This window comes from Apium graveolens, chromosome 5, assembly GCF_009905375.1.
Source record: "Apium graveolens cultivar Ventura chromosome 5, ASM990537v1, whole genome shotgun sequence".
Classification (NCBI taxonomy): domain Eukaryota; kingdom Viridiplantae; phylum Streptophyta; class Magnoliopsida; order Apiales; family Apiaceae; genus Apium; species Apium graveolens.
The window spans coordinates 213,819,865-213,839,712 of record NC_133651.1 but is presented as its reverse complement, the minus strand read 5'-3'; the positions used below and the strand labels follow the sequence as shown (position 1 = coordinate 213,839,712).

At 34.2% G+C, this 19,848-nt stretch overlaps 1 protein-coding gene across 3 annotated transcripts in view; it reads left to right on the top strand.

Annotated features, from left to right (window-relative positions):
- The window catches only part of LOC141724801 (tRNA ligase 1-like), a 29,284-nt gene extending 10,249 nt beyond the window's left edge, over nt 1-19,035 (top strand). Inside the window, exons 9-27 of one of the 3 annotated variants that reach the window (XM_074527072.1) lie at nt 4,331-4,459; nt 6,193-6,257; nt 6,375-6,539; nt 6,705-6,865; nt 7,012-7,043; nt 8,544-8,716; nt 8,916-8,995; nt 9,512-9,577; nt 9,662-9,954; nt 10,833-10,940; nt 13,453-13,550; nt 15,081-15,141; nt 15,832-15,908; nt 15,988-16,059; nt 16,134-16,210; nt 16,609-16,689; nt 17,310-17,412; nt 17,713-17,883; nt 18,479-19,035. In XM_074527072.1, the coding sequence (XP_074383173.1) occupies nt 4,331-4,459; nt 6,193-6,257; nt 6,375-6,539; nt 6,705-6,865; nt 7,012-7,043; nt 8,544-8,716; nt 8,916-8,995; nt 9,512-9,577; nt 9,662-9,954; nt 10,833-10,940; nt 13,453-13,550; nt 15,081-15,141; nt 15,832-15,908; nt 15,988-16,059; nt 16,134-16,210; nt 16,609-16,689; nt 17,310-17,412; nt 17,713-17,883; nt 18,479-18,871 (2,405 nt within the window). In that variant the 3' untranslated portion in view covers nt 18,872-19,035. Of the gene's footprint in view, nt 1-4,330; nt 4,460-6,192; nt 6,258-6,374; nt 6,540-6,704; nt 6,866-7,011; nt 7,044-8,543; nt 8,717-8,915; nt 8,996-9,511; nt 9,578-9,661; nt 9,955-10,832; nt 10,941-13,452; nt 13,551-15,080; nt 15,142-15,831; nt 15,909-15,987; nt 16,060-16,133; nt 16,211-16,292; nt 16,454-16,608; nt 16,690-17,309; nt 17,577-17,712; nt 17,884-18,478 lie in introns of those variants that run through there. The other 2 variants (XR_012576901.1, XR_012576902.1) reach the window with 2 other exon arrangements.
- Nucleotides 19,036-19,848: the final 813 nt, after the last annotated feature.

The following is a 19,848-nucleotide window of genomic DNA, read 5'->3' as shown; positions in this document are numbered from 1 at the left end:
ATCATTTCACGTGCTCTGATTTGTGAATAAGTCATAGAGGCGGGGTAATGAAGCATCCTTCAGCTTCTAGCAAGTACTTTGGCAAATAGTTGTTTGCTCATAAACTTAATTAATTAGTTTGTTATTATTAGGAATAATGATACATGATAGGGTGTAGGCCCTTTTAACTCTTAAAAGGAAGATATAATCAAATTACCCCGTCCAAATATGCAGCCCTTCCTAACTTCCATACACATGTTATGGGCGTCTTTTATGTAGTCCGAAATATGAAAATATGAAATGTTCATACCTAGACCCCATTTGGCTTATCATATTTTTCAGAAATAAGTAACTTATTTCTAAAAAAAGTAAGTAAATGTGTACTTATTCTCTGGACATAAGTGACTTATTTATGCAAATAAGGAAATATTAAAATCTGTTAAATAATTAATACTGAAAAATACTATGTAAATGTGAAATTTTCTCCCAAAATTAGCCCTTATATTCGTCAGTAAGGGGGGCAAACATGCCTTAATCTGCTGTTCATATCAATTAATATGATGAGCATGTTTACCCCCTGATCAGTGAAGCCCCTGTTCTCTCCAATTAGTTGGTAATCACCAATAACCATCATCAGCCTGGTTACAATTTTAGCCACAAGATATTAAATCTCATGAATTCAATCTTCTTCGACTTTAGTACAGCTGACAAAAGCCCACTGAAAATTCTTCGTTCTTTATCCCTTAATACACAATTGTGTTTCAGCATAGTTTTCTAGTATTTTCCTTTTGAAGAATATGCATATTATGTGTATTAGTGCATTGAATACTCATTCTTTGGCTGAGTTGTTGTACGCATGCATTGAGACACATTTGTAGATGTTTACTGCCTTACTGGATCGGCATATATGGCCAAAATTCTGTAAGAAGACAGGATAATATGGGTCTTAAATATTGTATATGTTGAAATTCAGACATTTTTCATTATGATAAATTTATATATAACTATGTCAAGACTCAGAATAATCTTTACTTAAGGATAGAGAAAACAATATCCGTTCTATTGAAATGGAACTGAAACAGTTGAAATATGTATTCTGATGCTACACCAGAATTACAATAGATGGTGCTCTACCATCGGGGCAGAGCTTCTTTGCTACAAGAAACACTTTTAAAAACCGAATGAATAAACTATACCTAGATGCCAGCTTAAATACTTCATTTCCCCAAAATGATGCAGCAAATCCTTTCCTAAAATGCGTAGAATCTGCCACATGATCTCATCTGTTAAGGCTTCCGATTCTGACCCACACACCATGATATACAGTTGACCCATTGATTATGCATTCACATTCCCTTCTTTTCACGTATCTGATACATTTGTAGTTCCATAACTTTCTCTGGCTTTCTATGATTTGTTGCTATGATCGAGGGTCTAACAAATTACCTTAAACAAAATTACATCTTGATGTGGCTTCGTACAGGATCAGAGTTAAGTATGTCACAAGACTTCTACAGTTAGAATTTACTATTACAATTTAAGATGGATTGTTTTAATTTCAAGTTATTAGTGCTAGTTAATCAATAGTTAATGTTGATTTTATTTTTTAATTTCGTATATTGAATGAGTTCTATGTTCTTTTGTATGATAAATTTGTTTGAAATTTTCTTGATCAGTGGATGTAACCTTTTTTAATAAAATTTTACCACAAAATCAGCAAAATTACTAATCCTTTATTGTATGACCCGAGTCTATGACATCACATAATTAACCAATCAAAATTTACGATTGTTTTTAGGCAAACCCTCACACTAAATATTTACTATCGACTGTTCTTTTTTGATTAACCAACGTTTACAGTTTTATTACCAAATCTAATAGTGTTTACTAAGTTTCCTCTTTTAAAAGACCTATATAATCAAACAAGAGAAAATAAGAGAGAGATAATTTCGAATATTATATATTGGCATGAGAGCTGATCATTTGGTTACATTTTCTATTGTTCGTGCTAAGCAGGGGTAAAACTCTAATACATATGTATAATTCAGCTATAAACCTAAAATAGCATGACAGTTCATATTATTAAATTTTAATGTATTGAAATGCTCTAGTTTCTTAATCGTTGGTGTTCACCCTAAGAGCCTATGTTACACGATAATACAAAGTCAGAAGGAAATACAAGTGTTAAATGACTAATATGGTAATGGAATAAGTGCCAGAAGAATAAAACAAGCACAATTGATTATGAAATCACGTCCACTATCAATAGAAATAATGAGTAATCTGTAAAGAAAAGATTTAATATATGAAGATTTTGGAGTCATTTTAAGTCGAGAGGTTTAAAATGCCTGCATCACAACATCAATTCCCTGATTTCAGTTATTATAGCCCACCATTCTCTAAAAAACTATCAAGTGACTATCCGATCTCCACTAGGACTCATTTCAGCCACTATAATCATTATATATATATATAACTTCGTTAAATGTTGAAAGAATATGAAAAAGTTAACAAACAGATGATGTGTTTTGTACAATCTTTTTATATTTCTTTGTAATCTTCGGTTCTATTTCTTTTTTGTAATCCATGTGGCTCACACATCATCTGCTGATTAGGATTTCATTAAGTTTTCTGTTAATTATTTTTCAAGATTTAACATAGTGATGTAGATAGTATTCTAGTGGCTAAAATGAGTCGCCGTGGAGATCGGGTAGTCACTTGATAGTTTTTGGCGAGAATGATGGGCACTTCGATATAAAAACCATAATTCAAATTAGGGAACTACATAGAAGGATAACTCTAGACTTACTCTAAGGCTAGTACCTTTCTTCTCTTCTAACCCAGTGAAAACTTCTGTGGCAGGTGGAAAGGTAATTGTCATGTTATGCCAAATTGAACTGTGTTTTACATGACTAGGCTACAGCATTCATACTTCATATCACTACTCTGTGCATTTGACCTGGAAGAAAATACTCCCCCTGTCCCCACTTATTTTGCCCATCGATTAAGTTCCACGTTTTATTCAATCATCTTAAATACACTAATAGTTACCAAATAACTACATTATTTGTAAATAACTTAACATAAATAACAGTTTACTTTCTATATAATCGAATTTGGGCAATAGTTTTAAGACAAGTAAAATTGGAATTGTGGCCAATATAAATGGGACGGAAGGAGCACAGTTTATCTTTTGTTCTCTCATCCTTCTACTTACTCAAGCAGATAATTCATAAAAAACATTCCGCTTGTCAGGTCTAACATGCTTTGGTTTCTCTTCACTCTCTTATTCATGAGGTCTATATATGGATACTGTATTTCCATGAGTAAATGCCTATCAATCGATGCTTTTCAAACGTGCCTCCCTGGGAACCCCAAATTTGTGCTCTAATCTCATTGGACATGTCAAAATCTCAGTATGGTGCGTCACAGATTTCTTAAAATTGTCTCTAAATTCCAAGTGATCTCCTAAAGTAACATGTACCTAACTACTTTCATTAAATCGTATAGTTGCATATAGTTTACCATAGGGAATTCCTTAATGTGAACTTGCATTATACCCATGTTAAAAATCTTTAGGTAGTAATTAAATATAAATATTTTGCAAGAATGTTAGCGATACTTTATTTTAGTTTGATATAGAATAGTATATAAGCAAAGCTAAATTTACTCCGGAAAATTATCTTATAAATCCCACGGCTATTGATTTGATCGGATTAACTATTTTGTATCATATAAAAATAAGACGCAGTAAGGAAAATCGCTACATTTTGTTGTCATTGTATATATGTAGTTATATTTAAGAAGTTGGCATGTTTAAAAGGTTCAAGATCTGGCAATAGCTAGAACTGCTACAAATTTGGTCATTGATTAATGATTACTCTACAATTTTATGAATGTGTTGCTAGTTATCTTTGTTAAAACACCAGAATATAAAAACAGTAACACCAGATATAAGGCTTATCGAATTACGTAAAAGCTCAGAAAGCAAAATCAATGCACTTAGCCAGAATCTCAAAGTTGCAAGTGATTTAGCAAAAAAATAAAATAAATAAAGTTGCAAGCGAAAACAAAAAAAGTAGCTACCATGGCATATATAGGGAGTTGACTTTTTTATTTCTGATCGTGATATAGTTAAGCTACAACAGAATTCACCCAACAATTGGAGTAGCAAGTAGCACATGACAGATTTTCATAACTTGCTTTTCTATCATATGTGTAAATAGAAAATATCAATTGCTGTTTAATATTGATTGTTACGTTATTTCCTCAATCCTGGTGACAGGATGTTTTATCGCTTATATCACGAGTAAAGGTATGAGAATACTGAACTAGCAAAAATTTCATGCAGGCTCTAAAAACCATATAAAGGTTCAAGGTGAAATTTTGGAAGGGCTGGTAGGCCGTATTGTGAGCTATGAAAGTTCAAAATACATGGAGCAAGTTCTGAGAGATTCACCTCCATATCAACTAGAGGGAGGTAAAGCTAGTTCGAGGGTGAATTGATTTATTGTAGATCAATTTCTCAGTAACTCACATTTGCCCCCTCCCCCCGGGTCCCCTCCTTCGATGATATTCAAAATTATATTCTTATTTTGGATGATTTTACTTCATGTAGTTGCAAAATGTTTTAGTTAGAGGTAATTAAGTGCATGACGCAGATGAGAGATTACAGAAGTAGCTAGATAGTTGGTTAAGCCATCTCTTAAAAGCCTGTTGTATAATTTGAATTGAATGCTAGTGTCCACTACATGTAAGCAATTTAGGAAGTGGGTGTTTTTTGATTTTCTGCACAAATCCTTAAAGAGCATCATTATGCATAATGACATAAAAATTCCAGTTGTGGGGTTTAATGTTTTATTTAGTTCTGTTTTCATTGCAAAAGTTGTATTAAATAGTTTGTGGCTACGCCTGCTAAAGAACAATCATAAGAAACTTATTAGAAAACTGTTGGTGGGTAATCTAGTATAGTGAAGTCACAAAGTTAAAGATTGTCCTTTTCTTTTTGAATAGTTCTGAAAAATATATTCAAAATTTGTTTTCCGATGACGAGGCCCCTAAAATCTTCTCACCTTTTCATCATCGTTAATGATGAAATAGCTTCATTGTCTGATTTAATTGGTCTTCTTTTAATTTTGGCTAATTTGTTGTACGTGAAAACACACAATTACTGTTGTGGTTTCAAAACCACTCTCTGATGATGATGTCCCTAAAATTTTCTCACCTTTTCATCTGCGTTAATGATGAATTGCTTCATTGTCTGGTTTAATTGGTCTTATTTTATTTTTTGGCTAATGTATTGTACGTAAAAACGGAAATTTACTGTTATGGTTTTGTAATTTCCTATGAAGCACGAGTGCGGGGGTACGGCAATTCGGGAAATCTGAAAATATAGGGATTCTGGTGCGGGGGGATACGGCATATATTATAATATTAAATATATTATATATAGTCCAAAATATGAAATTATTCATCTTTAGCTCCTAAAACCCAAAATACAATACATAAAATAACAAGAAAAACAAAAGTAATTTAATCTTCTTGAATAATCATAGCTTCCATCTCCGGCTCATCGAGAGAAAGAGTAGCTATCTCAAGTTCTTCAGCCCCGTCAAGTGGATCAAAACGGCCACCTCCAACATCCCACAACCTAGTCTCCCCTTTCGTGTAATGATCACTCTTTCTAGAAAGGAGCCGGAGATTGGTATGGACATAAACCAAGTCTTCCGCTCGAGTGGGTAAAATCTTATTCCTTTTAACCGAGTGGATAAAAGAATAGGTACTCCAGTTTCTTTCGCAACAAGAGGAAGAACATGGCTGTCCTAAGAGTTTCAGCGCTATTTTTTGGAGATTTGGAGCTGAAGCTCCATATATAAGCCACCACATTTTAGGATCCTCGGTGCCTCTATCTTCAATAGAGGCTGCACTACCAAAGCTGTCCATTTGTCCAGAAAATCGGGCAATTTCAGCGCTGTTTTTATTTGTCTTCGACTTAAGTCAACTGTTGATTATTTACAAAAGATGCCACTGCCGCACCCCCTTTCCCGCACCCCCAAGCACCCCCACCCATAAACGCTCCGACACGCCACGTGGTGTATCCCGTACGCACCCCCGCACTGAGTACGTACGGGATACGTAGTTCTTCATCCCAGGGAAGAATCCCTGCTTTCTAGGTAATTTCTATCTCTAACATGATATGGTATTGTATTGTAGTTGACCTTGATTTGGGTCCTAGCTTGCGGGAGATATGTGCTGCAAACAGATCAGATGAAAAGCAGGTAAAGTTCTTTGTGAAATATATATTATTTATAATGGAATATAAGCCTAATATTCATGTACAAGGTAGACTGAAGGTACAAACCTCAAAACTTATTCTTAATTGCATAATACTGCAGCAAATCAGAGCGCTCCTTCAGCATGTTGGTACCTCCTTTTGCCCCAATTTTGTCGATTGGTTTGGAAGGGAAGGAACAAATTCACACTCCAGAATTGCTGATCGGTCGATTCTTGCAAAGTTTCTACAATCCAATCCATCCGACTTTTCAACAACCAAGTTTCAGGTCCGACTATTATCTTGATGACTGTAGGGCCATGAATTATATAAAATTTTTGCATGCATTCCTCTAATTGTTATATGTTGGCTCACTATAAAACTGAAGTTCCCATATCTTCTTTGCCTGTAAGGTGCATCCTCCGTATCTTAACTACTTGTGTACTTGTACCAGGAAATGATTCGTCTAATGAGAGAGAAGCGTTTTCCTGCTGCTTTCAAGTGCTACTATAACTTTCATAAAATCAATTCAGTCTCCCGCGACAACCTTCAATTTAAGATGGTGATTCATGTGCATAGTGACTCAGCTTTTCGACGCTATCAGAAAGAGATGAGGTCGGGTACATTTTTTTTATTCCATCAATCTAAGTTTCGATTTGCCGTCGAAGTGTCTTATCAGAAAAACCAACTAAAATATGGTTATAAGTGTAACTTTTCATGTATGCCATGCTGATCTATCAAACCTTTCCAAATTTTCTCAGGAACAACCCAGGACTGTGGCCACTATATCGAGGTAATTTTCAAATATGTTCATATCGCTTTCATCTGTATTGTTTAAGCTTATTTCTATGTAAGTCAAATGAGTTATAACTGAAAGTGATCAAGTAGATATTTAGTCTGGTATATCAGGCATTTAAGTTTGATACTGCTACTGATAAATGATATGTGGATCTTATTATCTGTTTTTTGCTACTGAAAGTTATTGAAGATGGACACTAAAATTTAAAAAAAAAATGCTAATTAGTATTTTAGCTACTTTGGTGCTAGCTGGATTTTATTATGGAATGTTAATGTTGTATTAAGTGAATTTCATCTCTCCTCTTGAGCAAAGGAATCACAATTTTGCATCGAAACATATAGTAATGCAAAACTAAAGTTGAGACTGGACTAAGCCTTGCACCTTGCACATGTCTGAGAATGAACCATTAGCGTGGCATCATTCACTTACGGAAAGCTGTCACCATCGATAAAAATGGTGCATTAATATTAATAGTTCCAATGATGCTGCTAGAAATTTATCTGGCTGATTATTGCATAATCAGAGGTTGTGCATGCCAGAGTCTGCATATAATTTGATAGGCTTTTGGGTGGTGAACATGATTTTATCTTTTCTCCTGGCATTCTCAGCAAAGAAGTGTTTTTCTGTTTGAACCAAAAAAGTGTCCAATGGACAGAGAGATACTGATCACCAAGGTATGGGGTCTGATGACATGATATCAAATAATTTCCCTATTAGTAGTTATGTTTAGGCTGGTTGACTTTAATAACTTCATGCGTGACCCTGGAGTTCTCATATCTTTGATGGTTAGGTGAGCAAGAACTGTAGTGGGAAAGAATAGTAGAGGAAACGCGTACAACAGATATCTACCTATTTATGTGTAGGCAAAGTACCGAGATGCATCTTTCAGTGTGTCAAGGTTGTGAACAATATGCCTGTTTCCTCTTTCAGTAGTTCTTATACCTTTCATGGATTTTTTTTAAAAATCCACTTCCAAATAATAGGGAGCAAGTGAGTTTCTAGTCATAATTTAACACCACAGAAAGCAAGTGAGTTTGCAGTCATAATTTAACACTATCAAAAACCAAGTGAGTGTGCAGTCATAATTTAACACTACAGAATTAATTATTGACTGACTAATATGTTTCATTATCTGGGTTCTTATATGGTGTTGGCATTGTTGTAAAAGTATTTCTGATGATAATGGAGAAAAAATAACACAGAATATGTGAAGTGTTGATGGATGATCCTCGTAAACATGGAAAGTAGAATATGAGATAAATTGGAAAAAATGTGGGGAGAATAGCTTGCTACTTACAGTTGATCAGATTAGGTTGTCATGTATGTGTAAACCTAAATATTCGTAAGCTTAGATTGAAGTGTCAATGTCCAACTATTTGCACTTGATGCCTGATATATGTGCTATTAAAATCAAATGCAACATGCAATAATGCTGTCAAGACAGAATCAGTGATCATACAGTGTCTGATTTATGATTTTATTATGGTTTTTCAGGATTTTTTGTTGACTTGAATTTGTTCAAGGCAACTGAGGATGGAGGTCCAAAAGTTGACAAGGTCTGTGTAGACCTGACTAACCATGTCAATGATAGCAATGAATCCGAAAAAGGTGGTTTAGCAGATGAAGATGCAAATCTTATGATCAAGATGAAATTTGTCACATACAAGGTGCATTTGCTTGCGTAGTTGGTTCCTCCTTACATGATGACGAGGCTCATGTTATCCATCGATGTGTTGCTGTTTATTAACTTTTTATCCGCAAAAAACTAGTTTAAAGTTTTGCCACGTTTGTCATTAAAATTTGTATTCATATTTTTCTTGTTATGATGCACATACTAATTCTGCATTGTTTATTTTTGATCTTCAGTTGCGAACCTTTCTTATTCGAAATGGCTTATCAATTCTGTTCAAGGAAGGTCCAGCTGCTTACAAGACTTACTACATGCGGTAAAATTTCTACATTGCCAAGGAAGAACAAGAGCTATTTCATATGAAGTAACTTGTTTTTTTGTTGTTTGCTTGAAGGCTGACTTCAGTTGATGATAATATGAATTATTTGTTGTTCTCTTATTACAAGAGCTTATATCATTTGAGTTTACATATCTATCCTCAAAAAATTTGGAAATCATTGATTAGATACTTGGAGTGTGATTGTGTTTAATTTTAATGTTTGTGTTCTCTTGGATGTGCTTATTCTGTAGTATTTGTAATTGGCTTTAACTTGACTCGATATTTATCTTGTATGTTATGGACTTTCATAAATCTGTTAGATTTCCTTACATTGGACCTCCATGGTATGTACTTCTGTTACATAATTAGACTCGTTAAGAGACCAAGAGAAAAGTTGTGGTTCAACTATCTTTATGAATTTGTTTGCAAAAATAATTTTAAACTTTCTCTAGAAAAAATGTGTAATTAAATGTTGATATTACCCTGTTGATGACGACTTTATTATCAATTTAGGCAAATGAAGATATGGAATACTTCGGCAGTTAAGCAGAAGGAACTAAGCAAGATGCTCGATGAATGGTATCTTAGCGTCTTATATTATCTCTTCCTTATATATTTTTAGTTCTGTTCTTTATGGACTGATGACTAGCTGCTATAATTTAGGGCTCTCTACATAAGGAGGAAGCATGGACACAAGCAGCTGTCATCGTCCATATACCTTACTGAGGTGGAACCTTTTCTCGAAAACTATGCCAAAAGCAGTCCACAGAATCAAACTTTAATAGGAGCTGCGGGAAACGTGGTCAGATCTGAAGATTTCATGGCCATAATTGATGGAGGCAGAGACGAAGAGGGAGACCTTGAGAAAGAGAAGGAAGTAGCACCATCAAGCCCCAGTCCCTCTGTAGTAAAGGACGCTGTTAGAAAAAATGAGGGTCTGATAGTGTTCTTTCCAGGTAGCACATTCTAGCCAGCCTGAATTGGCCAATCTTTTACTAGAATACTAGTCAGTCTAGCTTTTGTAAGCAGAGTTATTTCACTTCTATATACATAACATATTAATATACGCACGTAGTGTACTTCCAAGGAGTTGTATAGCATCTCTAACTGCTTTTAGCTGCAAACCCCATTCACTGATTATTGTATATTTCTGTTTTAGTTGTGTAATGCAATGTAGTTGGGTATCTCTGACCTTGCTATTTAATTCCTTGAATAGTTTAGTTGTGCAGCTAAATTGCAATGAGCTTTTCTGAAATCTTGGCAGTGAAATACGGCACGTACTGGCAAACCTTATAAAAGGGCAACATACATGTCCATATTTTAAACTTTGTGGCTGATTATCATGGTTGGCCACCTGCTGTTAGGTTCTTACTTCTTGTATATCTGAAAGCTGAGAGAATTTACGCATGCCTTTGCTATATTTTCAGAAGTTGTTGGTATTATTGAACTTGTCAACTTGCTTGATTGTGAACACACAGAGCAGATTAGCCAAAATGAACTTCCTAATTCCACTTCTTTGGTATTGAGTAAGAAAGCCATTGAATTCTTAGGGACCAGTTGCCACCAGGACCACCACCCATTCAATTTTGAGTGGTGGAAATTATAATTATAGAGAGGATACTGAATGTGTCAGCCTACAATATTTGTGCTATTCGCAGTAAACAGGAACAATAATAATCCAGCCCCTTTATAATCTTGTAGCTAATAATTATTCCACAATTATGTTGTAAATGAAATTTAAAGATGCATGTTTTGTGTTCAATACTAGCTTACTGTTTTGACTTGTACCTAGCCTGGTGCATTCTTGTAACAAGTCTTACTATTTCATTTTTAGGAATACCTGGCTGTGCCAAATCTGCTCTGTGTAAGGAAATATTAAGTTCCTCAGTGGGACTAGAGGATGATCGTCCAGTTCATAGTTTGATGGGTGATCTTGTTAAAGGTGCGTTTTACTGCTCAGGAATATCAACAATTTGACACTTTTTAAACGATGTCTAAGAAAGTTATTTAGCTTGCACTAGCACATCTGTACATGAAACTTCATGCATAACTGGTTTGAATGCTGTTGGATTCTTAAATTGAAATCTACTCTGTAACAATTGTCATCACTCATCGAATTAAAAGGGCGTGGTCTTAAGCCTCATTAAGTGGCTAAGGTTTGATTGCATTAAGTGTCTAAGGTTTGATTGGTGTGAGAGTTGTAACAGAGGAAGAACACTTTTTTTCATATTCTAATTGGTATTGATGGCATGTTGAGGGAAATATTGTTTGCTGTTGTTTTAGATTAGTGGAGACCGAATTTTAATTTTATATATCAGTAATACACTTACAATTCTATAGAATCCAGAGAATGCATACCACGACTGCACCCTCTACCCAGTAGATAATTCATGTATAATATCTATCTCCTAAATTTCTATATGCTAAAATGGGCTTGTGTAGTTCTCGCTTCTCAGATTCACTCTCCAGCCGTTCTTGGATGCTACATTATTTATATGTTTACTAACTAGTGTGATGATCTATATAGATATAGTGAGAGGAAGGTGAGTATGTTATATAGGAATTTTAAAAGTAGCCCCCCAGAATTCTACAGTGACATGACTTAAGGTTGATGTCATCATTTGAACTCATGCTGCTTACATTTGCTTCCATATATGTTATAAATCAGTATGATAAACTATTAGAAATGAGAGGAAGAAGAGTATCGGAGTGTGTGCATATTTCTATATAAAACAAACCTCTTGTATAGTTGTATACCAAATAAAGAGCATTAGTTGAAGTATTAAAGATGTTGCTGGTATTGGACAATGAATGCATAATACTTGGTATAAAGTCTAAATGTTAAAAGTTTAATTTTGATTGTGTATGTTATTAAATAAAAGAATTGATACACACACACCATCGATAAGGTAATATATGTGTATATATATGGTTGGGTTATGATACCTATTATAAGGTATTGGTCTTATAACCTGAGCCTGGTCGTATATAACGTGAAGTTCCACTTAGAACAACTTAACCTTAGAACCTTAGAACTAAAATTGTACTTTTGCTGAAGATGAAATCTTTTTGTAAATTATATAATTTCATTATTAAAATATCCTTTTTGTGTATAATTGTTTTTTTTAACATTTTATAAGACCGGGAAACATATTGTGTTATGTAGAATAACAATTTATTCTTTAGAAAATAGTATACATGAACTGCAAATTAACACCATTTTTATAACTTACAAAAATCAGAAATGCACTATGTAGTGCAGCTGCACAAAGACATTGTGTACGGAAACAGAACAATCAAATGTGTGATGTTGATTAAATAAACATTAAAGGCTCATGTTGTAAGCTCTTTTGATCCTGGCCCCTATTTATATGTTTTACATTATCATATGTTATATTTTATATCTTCAAATCTGCCATTCTCGTTTTATATTGTAAATGGTTTAACCTCCGGAGAACTCCCTGAGACCCTCAAGCGCAGTTTTCTCATATATAATATATAATGATTACTTTATTTGTTACTTAATTTAGCAACATACAGGGTCATATTGAAACTTTTAACACTGTAACTTGGATAAAATTTTATGTACTCATTGTCTAGTGTCTTGGTACCAGAAACACGTATAAATATTTCAAATATATTCTCATTACTTGGTAAAAAATTCCCCCGTACTACTTGCATATGGTTTACATCTGCGGATTATTCAAGCGTACTTCATGAGGATGTAAGCTGGATTTTCACACTTCGACAGTATTCCCATTTTTCCAGTTTGGGACTTAAATGTTGCCTATGAGGGACTCGGGGCTAGTGATTAGATATGAAACTTTTAAAGTAAACTTTGTTGAATTAGGACAAAGATTTAGGAGGTAAGGAAACTTTCCAAGGCTCTGCACATGGAGTTGATAGATATGTACAAGCACCAAGCTTTAATCTATATTCATAGTTATCAAGCTGTTCAAAATTGGTGAAACATCACAATGTTTATAGGTAATATTATTAATAGGAAGCTAGGAAATAAATTGGAATTCACCCTTGATTTATATTTACTTCCTTGAAAAATTGTGTGTGCTGCAGGTAGATGAAACACATTATTAATTAAATTATACAGACGGACAAGTTGGATGGTATCAAGTTCTAAGTTCTATTTCCTAAATGAGGTTAAGCATATTAGTATACGTGATACGATCTTTTCAGGACGAACTCAGAAAAGCAAGTAGAAGTTATGGACCCTTCAAAAACTTGAATTATTCCGCCTATTTGTGAAATGATTTTAACTTGAACCTCTCTACCCATCAAATGATGAAGTGTACTTTATTTCGACAACTGCTCAGTCAAATGAATTTCATAGGGGTTTATGGTTTAGTTGTATCAGCATATAGCTTTTTTGGTACTTCTGTTCCACTTTCTATCTGATTAATGTTTTTCCTTTCTTTCAATATTATGAATTAAAATAGGAAAGTACTGGCAGAAGGTTGCTGAACAACGCAGGAAAAAACCTTATTCTATCATGCTTGCTGATAAGAATGCACCAAATGAAGAGGTTTGGAGACAGGTCAGATATTGTTCCCCACTTTCATCCCTCTAGTTCTTTTACAGTGAGAATAACTTTAATTTGTGCATATTTAGTTTGATATGGTGCAAGGAAATGAGTTAGGTCGAAATCCTATCCGACTGTGGTACTCCTATTTTTTCTAAACTTTGTGCTTATCAATTTTTGGGTCACATGTTCATCTAGAAAAGCCAATTACAGAAAAAATGAACAATAATTGAACCAGCTTAAATCTGAACCACAGTATAGGAATATTTTTAAAAAATAATAATAAAATAAAATTAAACCTGAGTTTCACGCAGTGCCAGGTGAACTGTTGCATCTCAAAATTTAAAAATTTAAAAAAGCAGTGTTGATAGATATGAGACTAGTCAAAGACGATTTCCACAGCAGATCACACATGCTTCAGTTGAGTGTGGAGCTGTCGACATTCTAATGAGACTTCTGGTAAACTGTTGCATCTCAAAATTTTATTTTACAAATGCGGCGTTGATAGATTTGAGACGAATCGAAGTCAATGTTTACATTTGGGACTGGTTAAAGACGATTTCCACAGCAGATCACACATGCTTTACGGTTGAGTGTGGCGCTTTCGACATTCTAATGAGTTGAATTGTCGATTATTTAGTGATTTTTGACAAACTGGTCACTGGTCAGAATATCTAACGCTAAAACTTTATGGAGTAAAATCTTAAAAGCTAAAATCATTAGAATTTTTACTAGCGCTCCTTATGTAGGAGTAAAAGCCTAAAACTTGTCGAACAAGTCAATTCCTGATGATAAGAAAACTAATTAAACAAATCCGTTCGTAGTTTACCATTATAATACATAATTTATTTTTTTAACTAATATAACTAAACTCTAATATATAGCAATTAATTTATTCCTACACAATAACATAAATATATACATACTAATTTTTTTCAATTTTATTAGTTTTATGCTCCACATCAGACATTGTCATATGTGGGCTACTTCAGCTCATTGCCTTGATTTGTTTAAACTCTGTTCTTTTTCCCGAGTTTTAAAAAGGGAGGAAAGCAAGTAAAAAGTAAGTAAAATTGCGTTTGGGAACAAGTATTTTATTTCAAATGACATTATTTAAGGTATCATTTCAAATTCTGAGCTTTATACTAGTATTTGAATGTCCTGGATTTCAAATGAAATTCAAATCCAACCTTTTTTGTGTATCCAAACATGTCATTTCATCAGATCCAAAATTTCAAATGAAATTCAAGCTCCCAAACAGGCCATAAAGTAGTTTCATTTTCACTCATATCTGTGCTCCTGGGTTTTTAGTAAGGACGAAAGCAAGTGGAAATTTATGCAAATTCAGCATACTTCCACTCCAAAATTGGGATGAAAGCACTTTAGTTACTCTTCATTTGCTTTCATCTCCATTTCGGGAGCAGGGTGTTAGTTAGTTTAACTACTGAATTTTTTTATATGCAAGGCCCATGTATATCTAGTTTTATATATGAAAGAGATGATTGATACAGTTTTAAAACATTGGCCGTGGTTATGTCTTGACAGATTGAAAGCATGTGCCGAAGCACCAAAGCATCTGCTGTTCCAGTTGTCCCCGACTCTGAAGGTTGTATTGTGCATTTTTTTGGTTAATTTAACTAATTACTGTATTTGTTTATTTCTGAAACTAGTGTGCTATCCTTTCTTAATTTTGACGGATCACTGATTTGTGGATCTTGGCTTCTGGGGCTAATCGACACCCTTGGATCCGGTTTCATCGTTTTTTTAAATGCTGCATAATTTCATCCATTTCAAACTTAAAAAAGACATTTGTCTTTCATGGGACCAGTCCTATAATTGCTGGTTATCCTGTTGTTATCTCTTGCAAAGGATGCTTCATATCTGGTTCTGTGTATATGTGTTATTTGGTATACTAATGTTTAGGTTTAATTCTACACGGGACTAATTTTTTAATAAAGGTGCCATGAAATAGTAAACCGTACCAAAAAAGTTTGTACTTTTTCTTCTGTCCTTTATGTGTTTGTCATACATGAATAGTTCAACTCTTCTAATACTGGATGCTAACTTATATGTGTTTCTTTTACATTTCTATATTTGAGCTCTTGCGTGTGTATTATCATATTGTATGTAAACAAGTGCTTACTAATGCGTGCACAAGCTTATTAGAGCTAAATATAGTATTATTTATCCAGCTATATTGTACTCTATATTTCAGTTGATTTTATCTTCAATTATGTTTTGTTATAATTTTTTTATATTGGGCTGTAATCTGAAATATAATGCTTTTTCATTGCAGGACCAGAAACTAATCCGTTCTCCCTTGATGCTTTAGCAGTCTTTACATTTCGTGTGCTCAACCGTGTTAATCATCCGGTTTGTTCTAGCTTGATAAGTCTTCAAATTGCTCTTTAACTCTTATATACTAACCTTCTGTTTTCTTTCTGGTTCACAGGGTAATCTTGACAAGGCATCTCCAAATGCTTGCTATGTTTTGCTAGTTTTTTACAACCTTTATGATGGAAAGGTTCGATACTTCATAATACCTGCTATGTTTATATTGTGTGATTTATATCCTAATTTCCGGTTCATGTTCATCAGAATCGACGAGAGTTTGAGGCTGAGCTCATAGAACGTTTTGGCTCACTTGTAAAGATGCCTCTTCTGAAGCCTGATAGGTTAGAATGATTTAATTTAGATCTTATCATTGATGTTGCACCGATCTGTTTCTGATTTGTTAGTCTAGTTATTTTTTTGTAGTTTGTCGAGAAAAAGGGGCCCAGGTTTTATGTTTAGGTTTGGAGGTTTAAATCATACAGAGAATACAGTCAAATCTTACTCGATCCATAGTTCAGACATTCCCTAAACTTCTTTTGCTACTGCATATCCGAATTGTCTTCTCCTCGATTATATACCTTTAGGTGATTAACCAACTGGTACCTAATGCATGCATTCTGAATTCTGATTGATGCAAGATCTTTATTTTTCAGCACTTCAATTCTGATTGCTACGGCCTTTATTATACTCTAATTTGTTGCCCTTACAGTTTACTTCCTCTTTTTTCTACCATTTGAAGGAATCCGTTACCTGAATCAATAAAGTCCACTTTGGAGGAGGGAATAAACCTGTACAAGCTTCACTCTAACAGACATGGGAGGTTGGTGCCATTGTTATTTTTCTCAGTCGAGTTTCTGTTATCACGTCTGTTCCATTTTTAGGCAAATAAAGATTCAGAATTCTTACTTGATTGGTATTACTTCATTAGATCATGTCATATATGTGTTATACATTTGATCGTCTTAGATAATATGATATGCGCAGATTGATTATAGTGAGGGTTTAATAAGATTATATGTTAGGGTCTTAGGGATAGTACTGTTTCTACTTCTTTGTATAGATGTTATATATCTGGTACTTTATAAACAGTTCATGTTCTTCACGGGATTTAAGCTAATATTGCTACTACTGACCAACTTCAAAATCAACCTATCCCAATACCGCGGTTCTCTTGTCTTTTTCGCTAATGTGTGATGTATAAGATGCCATATATTTTAATTGGGACATTCAGTTTTTCAAATTTTGTTTTATGTTTATTGCTGATTTATATCTTTTTTCAAGTTGATTTTTGGTCAGATTATATCTTTTAGTTTTAAGTTTTTAATTAAAAGAATTGATGCCCTTGCAATGAGTGCAAAAATAATTTTTGTTTCCATATTATTTGTAATGAAAAACCCATATTTTGAAGCTTCTTCTCTAACGATTTTGCTTCTCCCTCAGACTGGACTCCACCAAAGGGACGTACGCACAAGAATGGACTAAATGGGAGAAGCAATTACGAGATATATTATTTGGAAATGCGGAGTATCTTAATTCTATTCAGGTCCGAATTTTGCTTATTACTAGAGATACTATGGTTTAAAACACCACTCTTACTGCAACCAGGATTGCTACGACATCGTCTACACGTCATTTCCCTACTGAACAACCCAGAATAGGGTGTCAATAACTATGGACCTTGCCCAGCCAAGACACAAATATATATTGGTATGAAATGTGAAACTTATATGCTAGAAGTATTAGGAAGAAGTACATGCAGTAGTGGTTTGCTAATACTTTGGTAATTGTGTGCGTTTATGGCTTATTGATATTTGTACATTGAGCATGTCTTCTGTGTTTACAGGTTCCATTTGAGTCCACAGTTAAACAAGTGTTGCAACAATTAAAAAGCATTGTGAAGGGAGATTACACAGCACCGACTACAACACCGAACACTGAGAAAAGGAAGTTGGGGAACATTGTATTTGCAGCTGTTAATATCCCTGTTACGGAAATACAAAGTCTTCTTCACAATGTAAGTGTTTGCTTTGCTTGTTTTAGTGACGAACTCTTTCTTCAGTACTCAATTGTTCATTGTATGGTCTCTGTAAGGTTGTGGAATTATATTTATCTTTAGTTTTTTGCGTGCGTGTAGTGTACATCTGTGTGGTATTTAGGCAATACTGAATTCTCCCTCCCCCATATGCTGAATGCAACTTTTGTCAACATCTTGCATGTTAAGAGACATAAGGTCTGTAATTGAAGGTTCGACCCTTGGCACCTTCACTCAAATGCTCATATTAGTTGAAGATTTCAAGTAATCAAGGGTGTGCATCTACATTTTTGCCCTTTTCCGCCTACATCCTTTTTAGTAGTTTGCAGTTGAACATAAATATACATTGCATTTTCTGCCTATGAAATCGATTAAAATGGTCGGCTCATATGTAGACTGTTTTATCCTTCCCTTGTTTACTCAATGGGTGAGGTATCTTTTAATTACACTTGAATCACCAAGCAAATAGATAAAAATTGATGCGCAAGAAATTGTGTCCTAGTTTCCCTTCTGTTTTCGCAGCTCTATAATTTTTTTCTATCTATAACTCTGGGATCAACCCTTGCTATTTCTACAGTTAGCTGAGAAGAATTCAAATGTTGATGCTTTCTTCAAAGACAAAAATATGGCTATTAGCCTTGAGAAGGCCCATTTGACTCTTGCTCATAAGAGAAGTCATGGAGTAATAGCTGTAGCCAACTATGGTTCAGTTCTCCATCAGAATGTCCCAGTTGAAATGACTGCTCTATTTTTCTCGGATAATTTGGCTGCTTTGGAAGGACGTCCTGGTTCTTCTGATGGTGAAGAGGTAATATCAAAGAACGTATGGCCCCATGTCACGTTGTGGACTGCTGAAGGGATTGCCGCCAAGGAAGCTAATAATTTGCCACAGCTTTTTTCTGAAGGGAAGGCTACTAGAATTGAGATTGATCCACCCATTACAGTAACAGGCACTGTCGAATTTTACTAAGACGACTTTCATTAGTATTAGTTAACCTTCCTTTGCGACTCGTGTAAAGTGCGCTGCATCGAGAAATTTTGTAGGAAAAGAAAATGAGAGATGTATACTTTGGTATATATTATGAAAGCAATATAAAGGAAAAACAGAACTCAAGTGGATCAACTGTTTTATCCTCCCCGGCAAGCATTTTTCCATTGACGTAGATGTTTATTGATCTCACTCACGTGCGAATGGAGCAGTCTTCCCTTGCATACTCTATTTCAAATTGCCGCATTGTTATTGCATTTCATTTCATCAGCCTCACCGTATATGCTGTTAAAGTATAATCTCTCTAAAGTGAGATTCTTGGTACTAGAGAAATTTACGTATCACTTCAAAAGGTTATTTCATAAAAGAAGGTTCTAATTTTTTTTAATGAAATTATTATAATTAATTTTCTACTTACTGGCATGATTGTAAAAATCGGTAATCGGTACTAATCGGTTTAGGTACCGATTAGGGATTAATCGGCAAATCGGGGATTAATCGGAACAAAAATCGGATATCTTTAATTATTTTAATAATATTTAATATATTTACCTTATTTATTATGAAATATATATTTCAAAAATAATTTATAAATATTAATCGGATTTCAAAAAATAGATCGGCCAAATATTTTTTAAGGATTAATCGGGGATTTTTAGAATACTGCCTACTGGTAAATATTATATACGTTATTTTTTTTTTTGAATTTTTAAGTAGTATATTAACACGTGATTAACACTTTTAAAGTTAAAATAACACAAAGTCGAGAACATCTTTTAGACTAATGAAATCTTGTCAAAATATAACATCAGATATCACAGTGATGAATTAACATTTACGTGGCCTCAAGGGTCACTTTTTAGCAGTAAAAGGCCTTTATTGTCATTTTCTGAAAAAATGACCCTAACTGTCACTTTAAAACGCAACTTCGTGTTGTGTTAATAAAAACGCAATTTGAA